We start from the raw sequence: 14,741 nt of genomic DNA, 5'->3' as shown, positions 1-14,741 counted from the left end.
AAGGTTTAAAAATGCTGCTAAATTATATCCTTTATTGCTACAGTTTTAAACTTCTTTTGACTAGGACCCACAGCAAATGGGTGTATTACACCTTGCTGTGAGTAAAAAAAGGTGAAAAGCTTGCTTTTCTCTTCTTTTGTACCTTCAGATGTTTTTGATGCTTCATGGCACTATGTTGGTTTGCATAAATCCAGATAAGTATTTCCTCTCTGTATTAGGGTCTACCCCTCATGCAGACAGGAAAAACCAGCTGTGGAACCCCAAAGCCCTTTTCCAGGGAAACAGTGGATCTGTCTAAATGATAGGAGCAGAGACTTAACAGGCACTGTTTCAAGTACCCTACAAACCTCAGGGTGACCCTAGAGGCAGGCCAGCTCAAGGAAAGACTGGAAGTCATCATTGCTATGGAGGAATCTAGGTTAACTCAGTCTGGGCCTACTCTCAGCGTCAAGGATTTCTTCCAGCCCTGAAGAAGGGATGGGATGGACTCTTTTCTGCCAGAAAATGAGGCCCAAAGCCACATCCAGTTAAACCTGAAGGCTCGAGGCCATCCAGTTTGGCCAGGCCTGGGTAACTCTGATGTGCCAGATAAGATTAGTGCCATTATTGGTGTGTCTCCTGTCGTTAGCTGACCCCCAGGACTTTGCAGTAAATAATGGGGTAGCCCAAATGGAGAGTTCTCTAATCTTGCTGTGTTTATGCAAAAGGACAAGCCAGGTTTGTTAAGCTATCTGACAAAGTTTTTAAATGAAGGTGGAGAGAAAACCATGTTTCTGTAACTTGTTTCTTGTAAGAATCAGATTCTAATTCTACAGAGGTGATTGGGTACATGTGTGAATTGGCCAATGTTGCTTTGGTTTCTGTCGCTTTAACTCTTTTTAAGACTGCATCGAGAAATCTCTAACATCCCTGTCCAAGATAGTCTTTCAAAACTGGAGAGGACTCGACCTTCGACCTGTTGTTCTCAAGAACGAAGGGCTCTGTGCTGCTCTCGCGGAGGAATGCTGTTTCTACGCTGACCACCCTGAGGTTGTCAGAGACTCTATAGTGAAGGTGTCAGTGGCGGTGGCAGCAATGGCAAGCAGGCGGCATTGCTGGGACTGTTTTGCACTGGGGCCAGCATCAAAATGTCCTCTCCAATGGCTGTGCTACTGCATGGACTGTATACTCGATTTCATGTGTATGTCGCAGTAAACAAAACCAAACTTTTTTTTTCTGTTTAATTGCCTGGGGAAGAAGGCTGCTGGGTGGGCAGTGTTAGGACTGGAACAACGAAGGAAAGAGAGGGAGTCCCGAGAAGGGTGGTTTAAATTCTAGTTTAATCAGTCACCCTAGTTAGCAACTCTCCTTTGGACCCTAGCTGGACCACTCTTGATACTTCTAACTCTGTTTACCTTGGGATCCTGTATCCTCAATAAATTAGTTACGTTTGTTAAGGAACGAATGAATTCTATCCAATTGCTAGTGCTAAGACAGCAGTATCAGACTTTACCCCATGAGGAAGAAAGTGCCACCTAAGAATATCTCTAGGATTAGAGATATGCACAAGAAGAAGTGGGGAATGAAAGGAGCTAGGAAGGCTAGGAAGGAGTTAATTAACTTGCAAAATTGCTTTCTGTAAACAGTTCAGCAGCCTTGAGATACAAAATTGGATTGAACCCAGTAGATGTGTAAGGTATGGGTTAGACATAACTATTTAAAGATAGATAGAGTGTTTTGACCATTCTGGAAACTGAAACTATGTGACCGGGTCAAGGTGTTTGAGTCGAGATACTGCAAGAAAAACTGTAAGGAACCTAGCAAAACATGTATGTGAAAAACATGTATGGGAAAAATATGTGGTCTTTGTTCTCAAACTGTATAAAAGATGACCTGTTTCTGAGTTCGGGGCTCTCAGCCTCTGCCCGCTCTTGGGTATGTTGCAGAGCCCCAGCATGTTGGCTTGAATAAAACCCCGCTTGAATTCCTGCAGGAACGTTGTCTGTCTGGTCTCTCCGTGCCTCCCAGGGCTAGGGAACTCCCGTCCCCAACAAGGACACCAACCCAGGGCCTGTCCCCCAGCAGCCACGTTCCAGGGCAGGGCGAGAACAGCAGACGACCTTCTCCTCTTTTGCTTTTTCAGCCCTGTAGTCCTTGTCCGCCTTCTCAATCAGCTTCTTTAGCTGCTCCATCATCTCCTGCTCCTCCTTCTCTAGCAGCTTCATCCTATCGGGCAGCTTCTCTAGCTGCTGAACCTCCTTGTACAACTCCTGGAGCTTTTTCCAGTTGAACTGAGAGGAGACACCAGATTAGTCGTGCAGAGCCACACGCCCTGGTCCCCAGCTCAAGCAGATGCGATGGCGCTGTCAGGGCCAAGCGGCTGGCCAAGAAGGGTTTTCTATGGCGTCTGGCCTTTCCCAGAAACCTGCTCAGAAGCCTCCCACGGAAACGGCCACCTAGTGACCACCTGGGTCGCTTTGAGATACCTGAAGGGGATCTGCACTGGGATCGGGGTCCCAGGGGTGCTTAGATGCCTGTTCTCTCTGCACCAGCAGCCCCCAAACGTGGGAGGAGCACTCCAGAAGCAACGCCCCACAGAAACACCAGGGAGGTGCTGAGTTGCCACTAAGTTGTTCTGTGATTTTAATCTTTACGTTTTGGTTTTCAGATCATACCCGGTTGCACTCAGGGATTCCTCCTGGCAGGTTCGAGGGACCCTATGGGGTGCTGGGAATCAAACCTGGGTTGCCCACCTGCAAAGTAAAGGCCCTACTTGCTGGTCTATCACTCTAATCTTATTTTTTAGGTGCCTCTCTGGCAGAGCTCCAGGCTCAGCTCACTCAGGAACCATGGCCAGCACTGCAGGCTTTGACAGGCCCCTTGTAACATAAGGGCGTGGCCAGTACCAGGCTCTTCCTTTCAGTGACATGAATGTTCTCCCCAAGCTGAGTGACCATTGGGGCTCAGCAGACAAGGAAAGCCTGGCAGGCAGCAGAGGCCGACAGCACCATCCCTCATGGCAGCGGCAGGGCTGGGTAGGACCAACCTGGCGGGGGGGGGGGGGGGGGGGGAGAGGGCGACATACCTTCAGCAGGGCCATGTGGTCAGCAAAGAGAGAGAAGGTGAGAGTCAGGAGGTGTGAATTCAGCAGAACCTCTGATAGAGGATCTCAGAACTGTAGCTGCTGTCCTCCGGGAGGCCCTTCACTCCCTTGCTGGGCCAGGAAGATGCACTCTGGCTCCCAGGAACCGCTGTGTCCTCTGAAGCCCACTTCTCACAGGCCAGGGGATGACCGCTGACCGTCAGGGGTCAGCAATTGGGCCACCATGGTCCCAGTGAGCACTGCCCTGTCCGTGTGACCTATGGCCCGGCTACTCCTAGACTCCCCTCCGACCCGCGACGTGGGGCAGAGCGCGTGTCACTGTCTGCGACGTGCGAGTTCGATCCCCAGCACCGCGAGGGGGACCCCAGAGAACCACCGTCTGGGCGGGCCATGACCTGCCAGTGTGGCCTATGCAGAACCAAAGGGACGGGAGCGGCCGGATCTGCGCCCGAAGGCCTGGCCCGCAGCCACGGCTGGCTCGCTGCTGGTGGAGACGCCCCAGCTGGCCCGCCTGCGGGTGGGCACATCCCTCAGGGGCTGCCCCGCTGCCCAGGATGAACGCTGGGAGGGCAGCGCGCGGGGAGCCCTTGCCCGGCGGCTGGGGTGAGGGACCCACGGCCAGGATGGGAAACAGAAGCCCCGAGGCAGGGGAGGGGAGGGCAGCGGGCAGGGCACGGGCAGGACACGGGCAGCGGGAAGGCCAGCACCAGGAGGCCAGAGCCTGGCGCTCTCGGACGTTGGACAGCTGTGGGCAGGCCTGGGGCGGGGTCGGGCCGCGGGTCTTACGGCCCATGGCCAGCGGGCGGGCGGCGGCATTCCGGGGCGGCGGACAGCGAGCAGCAGGCAGTCCGGGGTGGATGGCGGCGGGAGGCCTGGGGCGGGGTCGGACCGTGGCCTTTTATGGGACATAGTCCGGGGTCTGTGGGCAGCGGGCCGACAGGTGTCGAGTTTGGCAGAGGCACTTCCGGGACCGCCTTTTCCGGGACCGCCCCTTCCGGCCAGGCCGCACTCGGGATTGGTCGGCGCAGAGGTGTCGCCATGGAGACGCGTTCGTGAGTCTGGGATGGAGAAAGCCCAAGGAACGGCCTGTGCGGGCCGGGCCTCCCGCAGAGCCTGGCCAGCCTCAGTTTTTCCCCCTGAAGAGCAGAGGCCCGGGTGTCCAGATCGGGGCCCCTACTCCCGACACAGGAGCCCCAGCACCGTGGCTGCCGTGGGCTCCCCACCATCGAGAGAAGAAGGCAGTGCCCATGGAGTCCTCCTGGGGACCATGTCTGGCCAGTGCACAATGCTGGAAGGGGCCAAGAGCGAGCTGGCTCATGGAGGCTGGGGGTCCTGTCCACTGTCCAAGCAGCCGGCCATGTCCTCAGGAGCAACAGGGAGTGGGCGTCCCTGAACCGGTTGGAGATAGAACCCCGTGCAGGGGCCAAAGAACTCGGGGGGCTGAGTCCACAGTGGGCGAACGAGCAGTCCCTGAGGGCTGTTACCGACGCAGAGCTGTAGAGGCCTGTTAGGAGGAGGGTGAGGGGGCAGCCCCGACCTTCAGTTCACAGGCTCCACGCTGACTGGAGAAGGGAGTGCGTGCTAAGCGGTGCCCAGAGCACTTGGGGTCAGACCCCTGGCCTCCCATGTGACTAGTTGTTGGCATCGTTTCCTCAGGTACTGGTGGGTCTAGGTGCACCCTGTGCTACTTATTGGAGACCACCGTTTAAGTATTAAACATACAACTGACTTGAAATCCACTGCTCTTTTTGTGTGTTTTTGTTTGGGGGCTACCTGTGCGGGTGCTCAGGGCTTACTTCTGGCTCTCTCAGGGATCACACCTGGTGGGGCTTGGGGTCCATACGCAGAGCCACTGCAAAGCAAGAACCCTACCCAATGGATTATTGCATCAGCCCTGCAATCAACGACCTCTGGTCATGTTTCTCATGATAGTTTGCTGAGGCCTTGTTGAGTCTTGTATTTATTGCGTCTTGACCACCACGACCCATGGGGGCTGGACTCGTGATTGTGCCCATGGAAGTATAACTGATCTCTGCATCCGATCTTGCACAAGCCTCCACACAAACCTGCCCTGAGTATCTTCATCGAAAAAGTCATCAGCACGTGTCGGAGCCTGACCAGAGTCATGTGAAGCTCACGGAAAGCTGTCTTGCAAACAAGGCTGTGTTATAGTTGCGAGCAGCTAGGAAACCTGAGTGAACTGGGTTGGGGTCCGCATGTCCCAATGCCGCTGTTTTCTGTTACATTAACTGTTGTTTTATTGGATGAAAGTTCAACAAATACCTTATTGGGTTATTGTGTAGGCTTGCATAGATTTTGCGGTGGAATATGTGGGAAGTGGGATAGAGAGACTTACAAGGTGGCCTGATTTACTTCATCAGGAACTTTATGGATTATTACGCTACAAAACGTGTACTCTAAGGTGTTTTGATCTTCTATATCTGATGTATGCTGAATATTTGATCGTTAACCCAGTCAAAAGGGGCTGCAAAAGCCAGTCAGTGCTCAATGGCCTGAGTGAGCTCTGCCCTCTGCTTCCCAACACTCCAGAAGCCTGGCTTATCTCTGCGCTCCCTACCAATCTCTATCCTGAGCCAAGAACCACGTTCCAACCCAATGAAGGAACTGCAAGGGGTCTCCCACACAGCTGCTTTCCACAGACCACCTGGACCACATCTTGAATGTGGCTGGAGCCAGGACTCTGGGCTTCGGTGGGGACTTTGATGGAGTTCCAGGTAAGGAGCAGGGCTGGGAGAGCTTGGGCCCCCCAGTCTGGTGCCTTTGTAAGGTGTCGGGGCCTCGGGTGGACCCTTGGCCCACTGTGGTAGCAGAATCTGGATTTCTGCCCCACCTCAGGGTGCCCTTGGGCCTTGAGGACGTGCCCAAGTACCCAGACCTGGTCCCCCAGCTGCTTCAGAGACAGGGGACCGAAGCAGAAGTCCAGGGTGCCTTGGCAGGGAACCTTCCCAGAGTCTTCCGAGATGTAGATCAGGTGAGAACAGCAGCACCCACCTCCTCACCCAGCCATCACGGCCACTCAGCTGCGCCATAGTTTCCACAGGTTTCCACCGCCCAGCAGGGATTCGGTGGCCTCTCTCCTGCCCCTCCTGCTCAGCCTGTGTCAGCTGTGATGTGCAGGGCTTCCCTCACCCCTCACCAGGGACACACAGTGGACCCACAATCCAGACGCTCTGAATTCTGCAGCAGTGTGTGGTCAGCCTGGCGCTGGAGGGTCCCCCAAGACCCAGTGGGCAGCCAGGGCTAACACCAGACATAAGCACACCTGGCACTGCAGGCAGGCAGGAGCCCATGCTCTTGAGAAAGGCCTTCCTGAGAACATGGAGGAGGGTCTTCACACACAAGTCCGGGCTCCGCTGCCTCTTTCAACATACACGTATATCCCAGCACTCGTGTATTCACACACATGCACACCCGATGCTCAACCCATGCACACCTGTATTCATATGTAAATGGACAATACAGTGCATGTACACATGTGCCCACACACATACTCCCTACACACATATATTCACATGCACATGATTCCACACGTTCAAGCACTCAGCCCCACCTCAGTCTGACTCCACAGGGGTACTCATAAGCACATCACATGTGCACATGTGTTCACAGGATAGCTGCACATGTGCACCCACTAGTGCACATACATATTACCCAACTCACACATCTGCACATGCACACAGCTTACACAGGCATGCATCCACACACGCACGTGCAGCCTCACACTGGTTCCCTGTATGAGCAGAGGCCACACCCGGCAGTGCTAGAGGGTCCATTTGACTCTGCACTCGGGATGGAATTCTTGGCAGTGCTTGGGGAACAAAAGGGGTTCTAGGGGACATACAGCAGGTCAGCCAAATGCAAGGCAAAAACCCTCCCACTATAAAATCATTCTAGCCGGCCACTTCCGTCTTTTCCAAGCCTCCTTGGGTGGCAGGCAGGGCCCCACAGTGTGCTATGCTGGTAGCGCCTCTGACTTTATGACTGGGCTTCCTTGAGACTGACATGGGTCTGAACAGACTGGTGTGCACACGCAGGTCATGCGGGGGAGGGTCCCAGCGTCGAGACACATGTGCGCACACACACAGTTTGTATTGCTCGGGTCCTGTTAGGGGCACAGACTTTAAGTGAGGAAGCAGATGTACCAGGGTGACCCAGCAGCGGTGCCCAAGGGCAGGGTCCAGGAAGGGTCTACAAGTAAGTGTCCTGGTGAGTACACAGGAGCAGACACAGTGAACACAGCGGCAGAGCTGCCACCAGACCGCAGCCCGTAGCATGGAGGGTCACAGTCCCAGGGACAGGAGCTGGGCCACGGAACTTGGAAACCCATTTGAATGCTCCTGGAATTTGGCTTGCAGCTTGAGGGCGGATCTACCCTCACACCCCAGTCACACCGACACCCTGACACAAATCACCAAAAGAAAGATGGGCAGGTCGTCAGGAACAATCTGTTTACTGCTCCTGACATGGGAATTATAGAGACATCAGAAGTAGTCACAGACAGGCGCCCCCTGCGGGCACAGGGCAGGGATCCAGGCTGGCAGGTGGGTGGAGAGCAGCGAGGCCACGGTCAGCAGGAAGGCAGGGGCGGCCGACCTCCTCCCCTCCAGGTGGACGGAGGCCTAGTTCTTCAGGGAGGCCAGCCTGCAGTGTAACACAGAGTCCCTCAGGGAAAGGCTGGACCGAGGACACCCAAGCCATGTGCTGGCCAGTTCTGAAACAGCCAATCTCACCCCACCCCACGACAGAAGTGCAGGTGGACGGACAGCACGTGAGCAGCCTGCAGGGCCCCCTTCTCCCCAGCAGCCGACCCTGCACATGGGCTAACCTCACAGCTAGTCCTGCCCGATGCCCTTGGAGCTCTCGTCCACGGGGGAGGGAACCTTGGGCAGCTGGCTCAGCTGGTCATGGTCTTCCTCACTTTTGATCTCCTCAGCAATATCCTGAAGGAACCTGTTCACTTGCTCCTGGTCCGTGGTCAGGGTGGGGGCCGAGCTCAGTAAGTCTTCTATCGCCTGTGCAAGCCATAAGCTAAGCCGCTGTGCCAGGCCCAGGGGTTTGGGCTCCTCCCCTCCCCTATCCTGCGCCCTCGAGGTGTGCAGTGGACATACCCACGAGTGCACCTCCAGGTTCTGCGCCAGCTGTTCAAGCCTGTCCATCATCGCAGGGACCTTTTCCTGGTCATTGGCACCCACGTCTGTCTTCAGTTGTCTGGTCAACTGTTGCATATTGTGGGATACCCGCAAAGAAGATCAGTGATGCCCAGCCAGCTGGGTTTCCCCAGGCAGGGCCAACCTTCACGGATCGGGAAGCCGTCCTGAACCAGCAGGAACACCACACTCCAGCCAAAGGGCCCCACTGACCCTGCAAGGGGCACTCACCCTCCGCACAATCTGATCTGTGTGCACTTTGTATATTGTTCGCCCGGGATGCCAAACGGTTCAATTTCGACCATTTGTTCTTCATGCAGATGGCATTCTCGGCATACGATTGCACAGACTCGCCGTTCTCCTCCTTCAGAGCCTGGGACAGGGAGCGGCAGTGGGGAGGGCAGCCAAGGTCCTGGTCAGTGAGACTTGGCTTTTCCTGGGTGCTGTCTGCTAGTGAGAGCCCAGCTGCCCTCCCATCAACTCCATGCTTACAAACACGCCTAGTCCAAGCCTGCACCCAAAGCCCAGGCCACAAGGGATCAGACAGGAAATCCGGGTGGACTCAAAAAGGCACAGCGCCTCAGCTCGGTTTTTGTCTGTTTTGTTTTCTGGGCCATACCAGGCTGTGCTCAGAGAGGACCCATTTTGGGGACTGGGAGACCACATCAGTCCAGGAGGAACCCAGGTCCGCTGCCCAAAGGCAAGCAGGTCCGCTGTCCCATTCTCTGTCTCTAGCTTCTTGGCAGTCCCGTCACTCCACGGAGCCACACCTGGAACCAAGTGGACGAGCTCTACCCATCGTATTTGAAGATGGCACAGGGTCACCCTGGAGCCCCCTGGTCCGTTCTGTCCCCTCTTGGAGCTGTGGCATCAGCCAGGTGACCACAGCCTTGAGCATCCATCTCTGGCCTCCACCCAGAGGGGACCCTCAGGCACTGTGGTGAAGGGAGGAAAGGGATGGAGGGCTTAGTGGGCATCCTGCCGGCACAGAACAAAGAAACAGGACGGGAGCTGAGCCCTGGAGAGCCTTGGAAGGTCCAGCACATGGGTGGGTCAGTCTCCCGGAGCCATGGCCCCAGGGAATGTGGGGCACCCATTCAGGGACTGTCTTAACAGCAGCCACGCCCCAGGATGGGCAGGACACCAACGCAGGGCGTGACCCCAGCAGACGCCTCCCAGGGTGGGGCGAGGCAGCAGCTCACCTGCTTCACTTTGGCCTCTTCGGCCTCGAAGTCCTTCTGTGCCTTCTCGGCCTCCTCATTTAGCTTCTCTCTGGCAACCTGAGAAGAGGCAGCCGATGAGGCGTGCAGAGCCACCCGCCCGGCCTCCCTAGCCCCGAGCTGATGCGGTGGCACTGTCAGGTCCACGCAGCTGGCCAAGAAGGGTTTTCTATGGCGTCTGACCTTTCCCAGACACCTGTTCAGAACTCTCCCACAGGAAAAGGCCACCTAGTGACCACCTGGGCTACCGGTGAGACACTTGGAGGGGATCTGCACAGGGAATGGGGCCCCAGGGGTGCTTGGATACCTGTTCCCTCTCCACCAGCTGCCCCCAAAGGTGGGAGGAGCACTCTAGGGGCAACCCCACTCCCCACCCACACACCAGGATAGTGCGCTGAGTTGCTAATAAGTTGTTCTGTGATTTTAATCTTTTCATTTTGGTTTTTGGGTCACACCAGCTGCACTCAGGGATTCCTCCTGGCATTCTCGAGGAACAATATGACAGGCAGGGGATCAATCAAACCTGGGTTGACCACCTGCAAGGTAAATGCCCTACCTGCTGGGCTATCACTCTCATCTTATTTTGTTTTAATCTTAATTTTTTAGGGTCCACTCTGGCAGTGCTCGAGGCCGAGCTCACTCAGGAACCTCTGGCCAGTACTACAGGCCTGACAGAAGTCCCTTGGTCCAGAAGAGGTGTAGCAAATGCTGGGCTGTCCCTTCCAGTGACATGTATGTTCCCCCCAGAGCTGAGTGACCACTGGGACTCAGCAGACAACCAAAGCCTGGCAGGCAGCAGAGGCCTGACAGCACCATCCCCCATGGCAGCGGCAGGGCTGGGTAGGGCCAATTGGGGGGACATACCTTCAGCAGGGCCTGGATGCCTGCAAAGAGAGAGAAGGTGAGAGTCAGGAAGTGTGAGTGCAGTTGGATGCCTGAGCAGAACCTCTGAGGACAGGCTCTCAGAGCAGTTGGCACTGCCCTCCGCGAGGCCCTTCCCTCCCTTGCTGGGCCAAGAAGATGCACTCTGGCTCCCAGGAACCGTGGTGTCCTTGAAGCCCACTTCTCACAGGCAAGGGGATGACCGCTGGTCAGCAATCGGGCTATCATGGTCCCACCCAGTGAGCACTACTCTGTTCCCATTGAGCTATGACCCCGCCTCTCCTAGACTCCCCTCCTGCTGGCCGACACAGGGCAGAGCACATGTCAGCGTCTGCGATGCCCCAAGTTCGACCCCCGGCACCACAATGGGGCCCCAGAGAACCACTGGTCCGGGTGGGCCATGACCCGCCGGGTGTGGTCCACAGAGAACCAAAGGGACGGGAGCGGCCGGCTCTGTGCTGCAGGTCTGGCCAGCGGCCACGGCCGGTCTCGCTGCTCGCTGAGAGGCCCCCGGTGACCCGCCTGCGGGTGGGCGCATCCCTCAGGCGCTGCCCTACTGCCCAGGATGACCGTGGGGGGGGGGCGGCGCGGGTGAAGGACCTGAGGGCCAGGATGGGAAGCGGAAGCCCCGAGGCAAGGGAGGGGAGGGCAGCGGGCAGGGCAGGGCAGGGCAGGGGGCACGGGGCAGCGGGCAGGACAGGGCACGGGGCAGGGCATCACCGGGTCGCCAGCGCCTGGGTTTCTCCAACGCTGGATAGTCCTGGGCGAGGCCTGGGGCGCCGGTCGGGCGGCGGCTGTGAGTGTCCATGGCCGGAGTGTAGGCGGTGGACAGTCTGGGGTGGCGGTCGGCGGGGAGGCCTGGGGCGGGGGTCGGGCCGTGGCCTTTTACGGTCCATGGTCGGGGGTGTGAGTGCAGAGGGCGGCTTGGAGTCCCGCTTGCCCGTGGCACTTCTGGGACCGCCCCTTCCGGCCAGGCCGCTCTCAGGATTGGTCGGCGCGGAGGCGTCGCCATGGAGACGCGTCTGTGCGTTTGGGATGGAGCAAGCCCAAGGCCAGGCTGGTGGGGCACCGGAACTCCCGCAGAGCCTGGCCAGCCTCAGTGTGTCCCCCTGAAGAGCAGAGGCCCGGCCACGAGTGTCCAGATCGGGCTCCTGCTCCCGACACAGGAGCCTCAGCACCGTGGCTGCCGTGGGCTCCCCACCATTGAGAGAAGGCAGTGCCCACGAAGTGCCCCAGGGGACCGTGTCCTGTCGGTGCACAAAGCCAGAAGGGGCCAAGAGCGAGCTGGCTCATGGAGGCTGGGGGTCCTGTCCACTGTCCAAGCAGCCGGCCATAGCCTCGGGAGCAACAGGGAGTGGGCGTCCCTGGAACCAGCTGGAAATAGGACCCCCGTGCAGGAGCCGAGGGACTCGGGGGGCTGAGTCCACGGTGGGCGAACGAGCAGTCCCTGAGGCCTTTTACTGACTCAGAGCTGTAGAGGCCTGTTAGGAGGAGGGTCAGGGGGCAGCCCAGATCCTCAGCACACAGCCTCCAAGCTGCCTGGGGAAGGGAGTGCTTGCTGAGCAGTGCCCAGGGCCCTCGGGGTCAGACCTTGGCCTCCCGTGTGTCCCTAGCTCATGGTGGGCCGAGGTGCATGCTGTGCTCTTTATTGACGAGCACCGTTTAAGTATTAACACTTGCAATTTGTTTATTTTGTTGTTGTTTTGGTTTTGGGGCTACCTGTAGGGGTGCTCAAGGCTTTCTTCCTGCTCTCTCAGGTATCACGCCCAGTTGGTTTGGGGGTCCATATACGGATACCACTGCAAAGCTAGAACCTTACCCAGTGGATTTTGCATCAGCCCTGCAATCAACTATCTTTGGTCACATATCTCATGATAATTTGCTGAGTCCTTGTTGAGTCTTGTATTTACTGTGTCCTGACCACCACGACCCGTGGTGGCTGGACTGGTGACCTTGCCCATGAACACCTAACCAATCTCAGTATCTGATCGTGCATAATAAGCCTCCCTCCCGACCTGCCCTGAGTATCTTCATTGAAAAAGACATCGAATTGTGTTGGAGCCTGACCAGAGTCATGAGGAAATTCCAGGATTGCTGCCACGCAAACAAGGCCACATCATAGGTGCAAGCAGCTAGGAACCCTGAGTGAAATGGGTTGATGGGTTGGGGTCAGCATGTCCCAATGCAGCCACAGTCTGTTAGATTAACTGTACTTTGATTGGATGAAAGTTCCACAAACACCTTATTGGGTTATTGTGTAGGCATGCATAGATGTTGCTGTGGAATATGTGGCAAGTGGGACGTAAACATTTACAAGGTGGTCTGATTTACTTCATCGGGAACTTTGTGTGTCATTACCCTACAAATGTGTACTCCAAGGTGTTTTAATCTTTTTTTTTTTTTTTTTTTTTTTTTTTGCTTTTTGGGTCACTCCCAGCAATGCACAGGGGTTACTCCTGGCTGTGCACTCAGGAATTACCCCTGGCTTTGCTCAGGGGACCATATGGGATGCTGGGAGTCGAACCTGGGTTGACAACATACAAAGCAAATGCTCTACTCACTGTGTTATCACTCCAGCCCTGGTCTTCTGTATTTTAATCTACTGTACTCTGATGTATGCTGGATGTTTTAATCGTGAACACAATAAAAGGAGCTGCAAAAGCCAGTCAGCACTAAATGGCCTGATTGACCTTTAGCCCTCTGCTTCCCAAATTCCAGAATCCTGGCTTATCTCTGTGCCCCGGACCGATCACTCGATCGAGAACCAGGAACCATCTTTTGATGCAGTGAACGAACTCAAAGGGGTCACCCATGAGGCTGCCTCCCACAGACCACCTGGACCACATCAAGTTTGTGGCTGGAGCTGGGACTGTGGGCTTTGGTGGGGACTTTGACGGGGTTTCCAGGTAAGGGGTAGGGTTGGCAGGGTGTGGCCTCCCGGTCTGGTGCCTTGGGTGAGGGTCCTGGAGCCACGGGTGAGCCCACAACCCCCTTCGGAAGCAGAGCCTGGATTTCTGTCCCATCTCAGGCTGCCCTTGGGCCTTGAGGATGTTTCCAAGTACCCGGACCTGATCACCGAGCTGCTCTGGAGACAGTGGACGGAAGCAGAGGTCCAGGGTGCCCTGGAAGAGAACCTTCCCAGGGTCTTCCTGGATGTAGATCAAGTGAGAAAAGCAGCACCCACCCCACACCCGGCCATCACGGCAGCTGCCCCAACCTCTCCTGGTCCACAGGCAAACAACCACTCACAGCCCCCCGAGGAGGAGCCCATCGCCCTGGAACAGCTGGAGGCTTCCTGCAGGACCAACTACAGCCACTCAGCTGCGCCCTATTTCCACCACCCGGCAGGGGCCCTGCGGCCTCTCTCGTGCCCCTCCTGCTCAGCCTGTGTCTGCTGTGCTGTGCAGGGCTTCCCTCACCGTTCACCAGGGGCACACCGTGGACCCAGAATCCAGACCCTCTCAAGTCTGCAGCAGTGTGTGGTCAGCCTGGCCCTGGAGGGGCCCCCAAGACCCTGCGGGCTGCCAGGGCTAACATCCAGACATAAGCACACCAGTTGGTACCCACGCAGACCATGTCGACGACCCCTAACACAACTGTTACTCAGCAAGCATTCAGCTAGAAAGAGTTCAAATACTGTCTCTTAGAAACTCGAGTTTACTACAGGTCATTTGCTCGCTAGTTTCTTTTTCCCTTCCATGAGCACGTGGAAATCATATCCAGAATGCAAGGGGGTTCGATATACATGATAAATGTCCTAGGAAAGGGAAACACAAGGTGATCTCAATGATACAAAAGGAAGTTCACATCCTTTCAAGATGAAAAATAAGGAAGAGAGAATAGAGCGCTCTGTCTTCATACGCAGGAATTCAGCCTCCGCGATTCATCCTTGTTGCTCGTCTCTTCCTGCTCATAGGGCCTTCCGGAAGGGACATGCTGACCATCGCCCTCTGCAGGAAGGGAACTGGCCACCAGACCTAAAGCCAGCTGCGGGGGGTCGTCTCCTGCTGAGCTGGCCTGGTCTTCCCGTGCTGACTCCACGGCCCTGCTGGAAGCCCTTTCTCCTCGGAAGCTTGAGACAGGGGAATTCAGTTTTGAATCTTGCCCGATTTTCTAAGCTATTGTACACAAATAAGGCAGAGTCTGCAGAAGTACACCCGCCGCATGCAGCACTAACTACTTAATATCTCATTTGATAAGGCAATGCCATCACCCCCCATGTTTAAAAATTCTACAATATGAAACGGCAGTGGTTTACTCTCTAAAACCAATCTCAGGGACTAAGATACAATTACGGTTCAAATCTGACTTTTGGCAATTCTAGAGTAATGGCAGAGAGTTCTGAGTAATTGTTCAATGTCTCAACCATTTGAAAAGCCTCGCCAACAT

The 14,741-nt window shown here is 56.0% G+C and overlaps 2 protein-coding genes across 2 annotated transcripts in view; both read right to left on the bottom strand.

Moving 5' to 3' along the window:
• Positions 1 to 14,741, bottom strand: part of CDH13 (cadherin 13) — a 1,034,759-nt gene that overhangs the window by 216,534 nt on the left and 803,484 nt on the right. The gene's annotated exons all lie outside the window — the stretch shown is intronic.
• Positions 7,936 to 13,165, bottom strand: LOC130043725 (charged multivesicular body protein 1a-like). Its single transcript, XM_056136141.1, has 6 exons — positions 13,099 to 13,165; positions 10,335 to 10,354; positions 9,453 to 9,530; positions 8,482 to 8,623; positions 8,212 to 8,297; positions 7,936 to 8,115 (listed from the first exon to the last, which is right to left on the bottom strand). Exons 1-6 carry the CDS (start codon positions 13,163 to 13,165, stop codon positions 7,936 to 7,938), a joined length of 573 nt encoding a protein of 190 aa, XP_055992116.1.

Source organism: Sorex fumeus, unplaced genomic scaffold, assembly GCF_029834395.1.
Source record: "Sorex fumeus unplaced genomic scaffold, SorFum_2.1 ptg000122l, whole genome shotgun sequence".
In the NCBI taxonomy this organism is placed as follows: domain Eukaryota; kingdom Metazoa; phylum Chordata; class Mammalia; order Eulipotyphla; family Soricidae; genus Sorex; species Sorex fumeus.
The sequence above is the reverse complement of the archived record's forward strand: the minus strand, read 5'-3'. Positions and strand labels throughout refer to the sequence as shown.

Bases quoted from the DNA above. Each gene is read 5' to 3' on its own strand.
- LOC130043725 (XM_056136141.1), bottom strand. From the start codon at position 13,165: ATGGGTGACCCCTTTGAGTTCGTTCACTGCATCAAAAGATGGTTCCTG. The intron at 9,531-10,334 runs GTATGTCCCCCC...GCCTCTTCTCAG, and splicing joins GCATCCAGGCCCTGCTGAAG to GTTGCCAGAGAGAAGCTAAA. The intron at 8,298-8,481 runs GTGAGTGCCCCT...AACTGAAGACAG, and splicing joins CAGATCAGATTGTGCGGAGG to ACGTGGGTGCCAATGACCAG.